The 11,905-nt window shown below is 50.8% G+C and overlaps 1 protein-coding gene across 2 annotated transcripts; it reads right to left on the reverse strand.

The window, feature by feature from the left end:
* Nucleotides 1–1,040: 1,040 nt before the first annotated feature.
* LOC106542723 (eppin-like) lies at nucleotides 1,041–11,474 on the reverse strand. Of its 2 annotated transcripts, none has more exons than XM_087720685.1 (4): nucleotides 11,216–11,474; nucleotides 8,582–8,758; nucleotides 2,998–3,159; nucleotides 1,041–1,496 (listed from the first exon to the last, which is right to left on the reverse strand). In XM_087720685.1, the coding sequence occupies exons 1-4, from the start codon at nucleotides 11,298–11,300 to the stop codon at nucleotides 1,486–1,488; spliced, it is 435 nt and encodes a 144-aa protein (XP_087576811.1). In that variant the 5' UTR covers nucleotides 11,301–11,474; the 3' UTR covers nucleotides 1,041–1,485. The 2 variants fall into 2 exon arrangements, with proteins under 2 accessions (XP_087576811.1, XP_087576812.1); XM_087720686.1 differs by having other exon boundaries at nucleotides 1,041–1,523.
* Between the last annotated feature and the right edge of the window lie 431 nt (nucleotides 11,475–11,905).

The raw sequence follows: 11,905 nt of genomic DNA on the forward strand, positions 1-11,905 counted from the left end.
CTTTCCCTCCAATTAACCAGTAGAATGGCTTCCCCCCAGAGGTGATGGGTCAGCGGTGGGATTAACATTTTTTACTACCTGTTCTGTGGGCGTGGCTCTGTGGGTGTGGCAGGAGGAGGTTACTGCAAAGTCCCCTCCTGATCAGCTGGGACTCCGGAGGCAGAGAATAGATGGGGGCGGGGCCAGCCAGAGGTGGCATTTGCCGGTTCTCCCAACTACTCAAAGTTTCCTCTGCCGGTTCTCCAGAACTGGTCAGAACCTGCTGAATGAAGCTCCCTCCTCTGTTATCTTCATCACTGGGGGCTTTCAAGAAAAGACTGAACAGCCACTTGCCCAGAATGTCATGGGGTCTCCTGTTTGAGCAGGGGGTTGGTCTAGAAGACCTTTTAAGGAATAAGAACACAATGGAAGGGAACCTGGGAGGTCTTCTAGTCCAACCGCCCTTTATTTCCCTTCCTCCTCCTCCTCCTCCCTCCTTATCCCCCCTCCCTCCTCCTCACCCCCTGCTCCTGCAGGACGGCTGCAGTGTGGTCCCTCTGGCTCCTTCTTGCTAGCCCCCCACCGGCTGACCGAACACGAAAGAAACTCTCCCACAGCCAAGTTCAGACCATCCCGCAAAGTTTCAGCACCTTTAATGTTTTCTTTCAGTGTATGTACAAGCAGAGAGCAGTTCCCTGGGGCTGGATTGGTTGGTTCAGTCATTCATTCACACATTCACACCTTTCATTCATTCATTCCTCAGCCTTCCATCCCAGCTCTCCTCCAGGACAGCAAGCGTGCAGAGAAACACAGAACACACACACACACTCACACACACCTCTCCCTGTAAGGCACATGGGGCTGGTAAAGAGTGACCAGTGAGTGTGCAGGAGGGGGGGGGCTCCTGCTTCCAGCCCACCTTCAGCCATTTCCTGCATGACGTCCTCAGATTCAGGCCTGCCTGAGTCAGGGTGGGGCCATTTTGTGCCTGGGCTGACCCAGGGTTACCCCCCCCCAGCTCTCTCTCCTCTGAAGGTGGAAGCTCTGGCCCCATTGGACCCCAAGGGCCAAGGGCCTCCTCTAGCCCCCTTTCTCTTGAGTCCCCACTGCCCTTCCTGGGGGCAAGGCAAGGGGAGCCTGAGTGAGAGGAAGCCCCCTCTGGCCAGACTGACCAGGACTGCCGGTCCCTTCATCTAATCCGCGGGGGGGGGGGAAACAGGACCAGCCTATCTCAACACCCGCAGAAGGGGCGTCGCCTGAGGGGGAGGGGCATGGCCAAGGGACACGCCAACAGGACCAGCCCAGGGAGCGGGAGGGAGGGTCCTTTGGGGGCAACTGCACAGGCACACAGCACGGAGTGTATGGAGGGGCACATGGGGGGAGGGGGTGCAGACAAGGCAGCTTCAACCTCTCTTCCCATCTCGGTGGCAGAGCCAGGGTCTCCGGGAAAGCAGCTGAGTCGGGAGTCCGATGTGGTGGTTTTGCCGTCTCTGCTCCAGCCAACAGTTAGGCGCTCCCTGGAAGCGGAAGGAGGGTGGGTCAGGCTAAGGGGGCGATGGAGACAAGCCCAGATATTGTCAATGAGTCATCAAGAAACACAGGGATGTAGACAGTTAGCACCCACCCCTCTCCTAGAAGAGTGGAATATTTTGAGGAATATTTTAAAAGGCAGGATGAAATGTTTCCCCTAAAAGAGAAATAAAAAACCTTAAGGGAGACAGAAACTCAGAGCTTCAGCTCATTTCCCCCAGCAGATACTTGGTGCCCATTGAGAAGGACGAGGCCAGCCTATCTGCAAGAGATAAGGTCTTCAGCTCCAGGGTGGTGGGATTAAGAAGTGACCCTCCAGGACGTAAAAGGATTAACCCACTAAGACACAGAGCTCAATCTCCTAAGGGCATTGCATCTCCCTCCAAACCTCAACCAAACTTAGCTCAGACAAACATACCCCTACATGGCAGTCTGACGACAGCCCATAGAGTACATGTTCTTGCACAGGAACAGGAAGCTCAAGTGCCAAGCCCAATGGAAGGTATAAATAGCCCCCAGTCTCAACTCCATGTGATCAGCTGCCCAGGGCCTCCAACCCATGTGCTTCTGCTTCATCATTAAACCATCTTTCCAATCAGCCTCCAGCTGGAACTCACCCAGATGGATATTTCTTCCAACAGTTAAAATACTTAAAATAGCAGAGATTTCTGGTTTAGAGTACATATTCTTGCACAATGGAAAGCCCAATAGAAGATATAAATACCCCCCCCCAAATTTCAACTCCAGGGTCCTAGAAGCTAGAATCCATGTGCTTCTGCTTCATCATTAAACCATCTTTCCAATCAGCCTCCAGCTAGAAATGAACCAGATGGGTATTTCTTCCAACATATTCTTAAACTAGCAGGGGAGATACCCATTGGGTGAAAACTCTAAACCAGAGATATCCAAACCTGGCAACTTTAAGACTAGTAGCTTGTGTCCAACCTGCAGTGGGAATCCTGACCCCTAGACCTGGGATGTCCAACCTTGGCAATTTTAAAATTTGTGGACTTCATCTCCCAGAATTCCCCAGCCAGGAAAAAAAAAAGCCAAAATCCAGGGGAAGTATTTCAAACCATCCACGTCATCACCAACTGAGAGGTGTCTTCCAAAGGGAGGGCCGTGTAGCTCCAGAGAAGATCTTGAGGACCATCACTGGTGTCCTCTGCTAGGCCCATGAGAAGTGCCTTCAACTGTCTACCTTCTACATCCCCCTAAGAGCCGAGGTGGCGCAGTGGTTAAATACAGCACTGCAGGCTACTTCAGCTGACTGTAGTTCAGCAGTTCGGCTGTTCAAATCCCACTAGGCTCAAGGTTGACTCAGCCTTCCATCCTTCCGAGGTGGGTAAAATGAGGACCCGGATTGTTGTTGGGAGCGATATGCTGACTCTGTAAACCGCTTAGAGAGGGCTGAAAGCCCTATGAAGCGGTATATAAGTCTAACTATTGCTAATAGTTGCTTCCGGCTGGCCAGAGGTGACCACTCACCTTTGCAGGCTGTGAGACACTCGTCTTCGGAGTCGAAATTGTTCTTGTTGCCACCGCATCCCCCATAGATGAACCGTTCACATGTGTGCGTGGAAGCATTGTAGAAGAAGCGTGAGAACATCGCCTTGCAGATGCCACAGACGGAGGGCAGCTGGCAAACATCTGCATCAGCCAGAGAGAGACACAAGATGAGACAGGGGACAAAGGGGAAATCCTCTAAGGAGGAGAAATAGTCCTAGAAAGTTCCCTGCATGGAAACTGCAGGGAGTTACAGAAAATTTAAAGAAAAGAACTTCAAATACACAGAGAGCATTTCAGGGAGAGGCTGTGGTCAGTGGCGCCATCTTGAGGCCAATCCCGGGGTCACTGAATTGAATTGAATTGAATACTTTATTTGACCGAGTGTGATTAGACCTAGAAGGAATTTGTCTCCGATGAAGAAGCACTCGGTGACCATGGAAAGCAACAGAGCCAAGCGATTCATTCAGGACAGAAGAAACCTGGAATTAAGAAGAAACTTTCTAACAGTGAGGACAATTAACCCGTGGAAGAGAAGTTGCCTCCAGAAGTTGTGGTTCCTCCATCACTGGAGGTTTTTAAGAAGAGACTGGACAGCCACCTGTCAGGAATGGTATAGGGCAGGGTTTCTCAACCTTGGCAACTTGAAGATGTCTGGACTTCAACTCCCAGAATTCCCCAGCAGTGGTTAGGACAGTGTTTCTCAACCTTGGCCACTTGAAGATGTCTGGACTTCAACTCCCAGAATTCCCCAGCCAGCATTCGCTGGCTGGGGAATTCTGGGAGTTGAAGTCCGGACATCTTCAAGTGGCCAAGGTTGAGAAACACTGGTATAGGGCCTCCTGCTTGAGCAGGGGGCTGGACTAGCAGACCTCCAAGGCCCTTTTTAGCTCTATTCTGAAATATTCTTTAAAGTTGCTAAAAAGTAGTTATCATCATCATCATCATTATAGGGGGTAAGAAAGAATGCAGGACATCCTCTGGACACCCATCTTCTCAGAGAGGTTGGGGGAGGTGAGATGTTTTGCAGGAGAAGGCTTGGCTGTCTCCAGCCCGTAGTGAAAGGTGAGATGTGTCAATATCTGAGGCTATGAACGTGCTGCATTGCCCCCCCCCTTCCAGCCCACCCCTGCTCGAGCAGGAGATCCTATACCATTCCAGACAGGTGGCTGTCCGATCTCTTCTTTAAAACCTCCAGTCATGAAGCAGCACCCACGATTTCTGGAGGCAGGTTGTTCCACTGGTTAATTGTCTTCACTGTCAGGAAGTTTCTCCTTAGTTCTAAGTTGCTTCTCTCCTTGATTAGTTTCCCTCCGTTGCTTCCTGTCCTGCCTTCAGCTGCTTTGGAGAATAAGTTGACCCCCTCTTCTTGGGGGCAGCCCCTCAAATGCTGGGAGAGTGCCATCCTGCCCCCCCCCCCCCGGTCCTCCTTTTTTCTAGACTCTCAAAAGCCAGAGAGGGAAAGAGGAAGGAGCGAAGAAAGGAGCAAGTGGGGGATAAAGAAATCCGCAGGGCTGCCAAGCCAAGCCAGAAGCCAAGCAGCTGGGCGTGGGGGGAGGCCAGAACGAATGAAAGCTCCAGAGCTCTGTGTCACCCCCTCCCCCCCAAGGAATGCCACCCGGGCCACATGCCTCTGCTAGTCAACAGCCCCACCCTGGTCGTGATGACACACCGGGGAGATTCCCTTCTAGCACTAAGCCCAGAAACTGGAAGAGATGTCAGGCATGTAAGGGAGAAGGGTGGTGGGGCAGGTATCGGCATTCTCACCCCCTCCCCAAAGAGCCAAAACCTCCCTCCCTCCCTCCATGCTGGCGAGGAAGCTGCCAGGAGCTGGAGGGGGGTGGATTTCAAGCCCTGGGAAGGGTATAGGTATAGGTATAGGTAGTTTATTTATATGCCGCCCTTTTCCCTGGGGGGACTCAGGGTGGCTCACCGTTCAGAAGGAAGGGGGGACAAACAGATTAAACACATAAGACAGTACATCGTTAAAAGCATAACATTCATACAATTTGGGTGGGGTTGAGGCCTTTAGCCCCAGGCCTGACGGGACAGCCAGGTTTTAAGTGCTATGCGGAAGGTCTGGAGGGTGGTGAGGGTGCGAATCTCCACGGGGAGTTCGTTCCAGAGGGTCGGAGCAGCCACAGAGAAGGCTCTCCTCCGCGTAGTTGCCAGTCGACATTGACTGGCTGATGGAACTCGGAGGAGGCCTAATCTGTGGGATCTAATTGGTCGAGTGGAGGTAATTGGCAGTAGGCGGTCTCTCAAGTACCCAGATCCAATACCATGAAGGGCTTTGTAGGTGACAAGTAGCACCATGAAGGGGGGGGGGGGGTCAGGCCTGCATCCATCTTTGCTTTTGGGTCTTTGGCCTGCCACACTTTCTATTATTCTGCTTTGCCTTTTCTATGGTGGGGAAATGGGACTGTGGGGGATTGTACGGAGTGAGATGCTATGCAGCTATAACAAAAATCCTTCTAGAAAGCCAAGGTCATCCTTTGTCTCTGCACCTGACCGGAACTGGATGGGTGGAAGCTGCAATTGTGGAGGTGGGAGATTGGACCATGGGATGGACTTGGGGAAGGGGGGGGGAACCGGGAAGCTTTCAGATTTGGCTTTTCCCAGATGTGCCAACGTGGCTCTCTTAATCAATTGGAACTTTAAGCAACACTTCGCCTTCGACTCTGATTTACTTTTGGAGGCTGTTTGGGACCCTGGCACTGGGTTTCTGCAGGGGAGTTGGCACAGTGGCAGGATTGCCACCACTTTGGGGCTTTTCGAAAAGGCAACTGGACTTTCTTGAGGTTTTGTGATTCCTTGAAAAAAAACCTTTTGCTTTTCATCCAAGAATCCGGAGACTTTTCAAGAGGGACTGGACAGAAAGAGGTTCCCTGTTTGAACAAGAGGTTGGGTAAAGCAACACACACCCCCAACCTTTGTGGCTTGACAGACTGACTGCAGGGGGGGAGAGGGAAACTGGGCCATGCGAGCAGCGGACCAGAGTCACGTAGGCACACACACAGCCCTTACACAACTGCCAGGCGGACACACTCACGCAAAAGTGCCCGCCAGCCTGCTGCTTGTACAAGCCGAGCTGTGTACGCGTCTGCACTCCAGCCAGTCACTTGTAGAGCCCGATTTCAAATAGGCCATGCCCAGTAGTGGGCCACATCTGGCGGGGGGGGCTGGACTAGAAGACCTCCAAGCTCCCTTCTTCCTCTGTTCTTCGGTTCTAACATCAGAAGTCACCAAAGACGCTTCTTAGATGGGAAGCGAAATGTTTTCAAAAAAACCCAGAATGTCCTGTTGCCTTTTGCAAAAATCACATTTGGGGCGGTCATTGAGCTGGAGGATGGAGAATCCCCCCTAGGGGCTCCTCGGGGCAGATGGGAAAGGGGTATCCCAGAGGGAACCTCCAAAGAGCAGCCGAATCGGACAGGGGTTGAGGAGAGAGAGGAGAAGACCCATCCAAGGAAAGGAGTCTGGGAGATTGACCCTTGCAACGTCTAAGGCAGTGTTTCTCAACCTTGGCGACTTTAAATCCTGTAGACTTCAACTCCCAGAATCCCCCAGCCAGCTATGCTGGCTGGGGGATTCTGGGAGTTGAAGTCTACAGGATTTAAAATCGCCAAGGTTGAGAAACACTGCTCTAAGCTTTGAGGAGGGCCGTGTCTCCTAGGAAGGGCTGATGTGGCCTCATGGGCAGCCTTGTTCTGCCTGGAGACAGCAGTGCCGGAGGAGAGTCCAGTCTGTTCGAAAGGAATCTGGGAAACCAGCTAAAAAGCAGCTACGGAAAATTTGCAAAACTTACAGAAACATAGGATGCCAACGGAGACCAAAATTTCTGCTCCTAAAATGTTAAGTGCCCCGTTTTACGGCCTTTCTAGGCACGGTCGTTAAGTGAACGGGGCTTCCCCCCATTGACTTCGGTGGCCGCGGGATCAGCAAAGGGGATCACGTGACCCTGGGACACAGCGGCCGTCGTAAATTTGAGCCAAGGGTCCAACTTTGATCCCGTGACCACGGGGATGCTGCAACGGTCATAAGTGTGAAAACTGGTCATAAGTCGCTTTTTCCCAATGCTGTTATAGCAGTCGCTGAACGGACTTCGTGAGAGCCGCTCTTGTTTCATTCATGTCTGCTTTGCCTTGGAGTGGGCCAGCCCACCCGGAGTGGAGCATGGGCCAAAGGCAGCTGCGAGGCTCCACTAAGGCGATTCGGCCCCTGGCTAGGAGTCCCTCCTCTCCCCACGGCTTCCTCCGTCCCCGTGGGGCCGTCTCTGGTAGGCTGGACCCCCTGCTTCTTCCCGGCCTCTGGTCAGCTGGGAGCAGGGGGGGCCGGTGTGGACGGAGGGGACGTTGGGGTAGCTGGAGACAGATTTCCATTCTTCTGGGGCCGCCAAGTTTCCACCCTTTGCCAACTGCTGCAAGCGGGAAGCCCATCCTGGGGGCTGCAGCCCACCCACCCACCCCCGGCCTGCTCAGGCACCTGGGTCAGCCTGGCAGGGCAGGTGGGAGACGGGGCCTCTTGCAAACCCTTCCGGAAGCCCCACGGAAGGCCTGTTCCTTCCCCAGCCATCAGCCCCCCAAAGGAGCAGAGATCAACTCCCAGGCTGGCACCAGGCCAACCCTCAAGTTTAGTTTAGTTTAGTTTAGTTTCACTTTATTTGTATGCTGCCCTTTTCCCTGGGGGGACTCAGGGTGGCTCACAGTTCAAAGGTGGGGGGGAAGGACAAACAATTTACAACATAAAGGCACTACATCATTTAAGAACTCAACAGTCATACAATTCGAGTAGGGGTTAGAGTCTTTAACCCCAGGCCAGCCGGGACAGCCAGATTTTAAGGGCGGCGCGGAAGGTCTGGAGGGTGGTGAGGGTCCGGATCTCCACGGGGAGTTCGTTCCAGAGGGTCGGAGCAGTCACCGAGAAGGCTCTCCTCCTAGTTGCCAGTCTACACTGGCTAGATGATGGAATTCGGAGGAGGCCTAATCTATGCGATCTTATCAGTCTAGTGAAAGTAATTGGCAGTAGGCGGTCTCTCAAGTACCCAGATCCAATACCATGAAGGGCTCAAGAAGTAATCAATGCCCCAATCAAGGAAGGGCCAAGCAAGCCAAACAAACAGCCTCCAAGAGCAGCACAGGGCCAGCGACTAGAACCTAAACTGAAAGCAAACCCCACTCTCCACCAGCACTGATGTTGTTCCCTAGTTCGGCCATGAAATGTCTGCAAGGAAAGAACCGAGCCCAGAGATTACCCAGAACCTCACAGTTCTCCCCCTCCTCCTCTCCACAAACCCTCGATCCCTTCCGATCCTGTAACCTACTCCGGCCATGAATCCTCCTCCTCCCCACTCTCCTCTAGCACTGATGATGTTCCCTAGTTGGGTCATGAAACGTCTTCAGGAAAACTACCCAGCTCAGAGAACGCCAAGCGCCCCCCCCTCCCCGGTTTCTCCTACCAAAATGGGATGGGCTGAAAGGAGGAGCCCTCCAAGGACGTCTTAAAGGCTTCCCTCCTTGGCAGATGGGAAGAAAGGGGGAAAGGCCGGGCTGAGAGGTCAACTCACCCATAATGGCCTCCTCGCAGACGTAGCCACAGTCTCCCGGGCAGCATTTCTGGGCGCCTGGGCACTGGTCATCCCTGGCACAGGTGGAGCAGGAGGCGTTCTTCTGGCAGGCGCTGCAGTCCTGGCTGTCGAAGACGTCCCCCAAGGGAGGCAGGTGGTAGCAGTAGCCCTCCTTGGCTGCGAAGAACGAAGGAGAAGGGAAGCCCAGGGAGGGAACGATGGGGAGGGGAGGCCCTGGGGGCTAATTCCCCCTTTGGAAGAGTTTGGGCCAGGCACCCTTCGCTTTCATCGAGCTCTCTCCGTCCCCTGGCCAACGCGGAGGCAGAGCCAGTCTGTCCAGAAGCCAGTTGAGTAGGGATGGATGGATGGATGGATGGACAGATGGATTGATTGATCACTTGGTGGGTGGGTGGGTGAATGGTTGGTTTACCATCAAGTCTTTGTCAACTGTTAGCAGCTACGCAGTTAGCTGAATGCGGAGCCTGCCCTAACTTCTGTGTAGGCGGCTGAATATTTGGGTGAAGGCTCCTGGGGTTCTCTAGAAAGGTTCTTGAGGGCCCTGGATTTCAACCCCCTGCCCCAAGTCTTCAGCTAACTCATGGGGCTGTTGGGAAAGAATGGAGAAGGAAGGAGGGGGAGGAGAACCTCCCACTCTTGAACCCCAGAATGGGGCGAGGATTGCACAGACAGAGTTGCTGTTTGAGAAAGTTGGGCAGTTTCTAAATATACTATAGAAAATATCTCTCTCTCTCCATCTCTCTACACATCCATCTAGATCTATTATTACTATCTCTATCTCTCTATACCTATCATTTATCTATCTATTTATCTATCATCTACAGTATCTCTCTATCTCTATCTCTATCTCTATCTCTATCTCTATCTCTATCTCTATCTCTAATCTATCTATCTATCTATCTATCTATCTATCTATCTATCTATCTATCTCTATCTATATCTCTATCTCTATCTATCTCTATCTCTAATCTAGCTATCTAGCTATCTAGCTATCTAGCTATCTAGCTATCTAGCTATCTATCTCTATCTATCTATCTATATCTATCTATCACTATCTATCTATCTCTATCTATCTCTCTCTCTATCTCTATCTCTCTATCTCTAATCTATCTATCTATCTATCTATCTATCTATCTATCTATCTATCTATCTATCTATATATATATATATATATATATAATCTATCTATATCTATATCTATATCTCTGTATCTATCTATCGATCGATCTATCTATCTATCTATCTATCTATCTATCTATCTATCTATCTATATATATATATATATATATATATATATATATATATATATAATATATATATATATATATATATATATATATATATATATATATATATATATCTGTATCTATCTATCTATCTATCTATCTATCTATCTATCTATCTATCTATATATATATATATATATATATATATATATATATATATATATATATATATCTATCTATATCTATATCTATATCTCTGTATCTATCTATCTATCGATCTATCTATCTATCTATCTATCTATTTCTTTCTTTTCCAAGGACTGCACCCTTGAATAGCATCTAGTATTGCTAGAATGAACAATGTCCAAAAAAAATGGAGAAATAATCTCTGTCCAGCACAGTCAACCGAGGTCCCGGGTGAAGAGAAAGAACAAAACAGGCTCAGCTTTCGATGCCCCATGGAGGTTGCCATCCTAAAGTTTTGCCCCCATCCTGAGGGCCCCCTTTGAAAACAGAGGCCCATCCAAAGGCCGATTCTTCCATTCCAGGAGAACCCAGGATCCTACACACACACACACACACACACACACACACACACACACACACACACAGAGGAAAAAGGGGAGCCTCCAGCTCTCAGGGACTTTGGGGGGTCTGGGGGCTCCCCACAAGGGCTGGTTCCCCACGTAGCCAGTTCCGGGCACGGCAGGTGGGATCCAGGGGAGATTCTAAGGCTGCAGGGCTTGGATCACCCACTGTTCTGCGCCTTTTTAAAAAAAAGTTTTATTATTTTTCAATTACAAAACTAAACTTTCCACCTGTCCTTAAGCCGTGTGTCGTCTGGGTACAAACATCCCTGTGCAGCATCATTCCTCTTTTGCCACATTTTTCACGTTCATATTAACATTGTTTCCCCAAGTTTAGTATTATAATATATTGAGCATTTAAAAGTTATGGAACTCTCCATTTTTCTTCTTAATATCTTCTAGTAATATATTAAACTTCATTATTCTCATAATACACATGCTAACAGTTTTATATCTCTAAGTGTATTGTCTACTTATTTTTTAGCTTTCTTCATTTCCAAACTCCTTTTTTTAACTCCAACCACTGGTAAAATAGATCCCAAATCATATAATATTCAGTTTGCTCTCTCTCTCCTTCATTGCTAATGTTAATCTGTTCATTTCTGCACATTCTAATATTTTCTGCAGGTGTCCTGAGCACCTGGGGGCCTGGAAGCCCAGCTGCAAAGCAGGACGTTTGGGGCAGCTGAAAGAGATGCAGCCAGGAGCAGTGCACTGGTGTGTGTGTGTGTGTGTGTGTGTGTGTGTGTGTGTGTGTACAACCGTTCGGAGGCGAGGCCCTCCCATTGGCTGCATACACTCACCTTGGTCCTCTTTGCCAGCCAAGGAAGCCGCCTGGGTGCCCAGGACAAGCAGAGTGAGGGCAAGGAGGAGCTCCTGGGAGATCATGCTGCTGCGGGAGGTGCTGTTTCTGCGTCTGAGCCCCACAGCCCGGCCAGGCTAGATTTAAAGAGCCCAACAGGCGGGGCTGCCTGGATGCCGACTCTGACAGGAGCCTCTCCCAGCAGCTGAGTGGACTCCCCACTAAGCCCTGCCCAGACAGGTTTCCCCACTGAGGAGGAGGAGGAGCTGGGAGCTCCCAGACCTGGGTAGCCAGCTTGGCTAGAGGTGAGGTCCAAGCCAGGTGGACCTGTGCCTCAACCCTGCCGTGGGACCCTGCCTGGAATTGGCTTGGGTAGGTCAGGAAAGGCAGCCGGGTGGCCTCTTGACCGCCAGGAGGAACCCAACTGGTGCAGGGGAGCTAAAGATGGCAGCCCCCCTGAGTCCTTCTCCTGGAGGGAGAACCTCCGTGGCCACCTTCAGCCCATCTTCTCTCTGAACCGACTGTTGGGAGAGACACCCTTCTGGGTTCGATTCCAAGTGTGGGAAAAGACACTGGAGACACGAAGGCTGCTTGAAAAGATGGTTTGATGGTGGACAGGACCACGTGGCTTGAGCTCCTGGACAGAAAAGGGGGGATCAGAGGCTTCCAGATGTTGGGAGGAGAAGAAAAA

This window comes from Thamnophis sirtalis, unplaced genomic scaffold, assembly GCF_051295495.1.
Source record: "Thamnophis sirtalis isolate CommonGarterSnake01/CBP01778 unplaced genomic scaffold, rThaSir2_p1.2 scaffold_7, whole genome shotgun sequence".
Taxonomy (NCBI): Eukaryota; Metazoa; Chordata; class Lepidosauria; order Squamata; family Natricidae; genus Thamnophis; species Thamnophis sirtalis.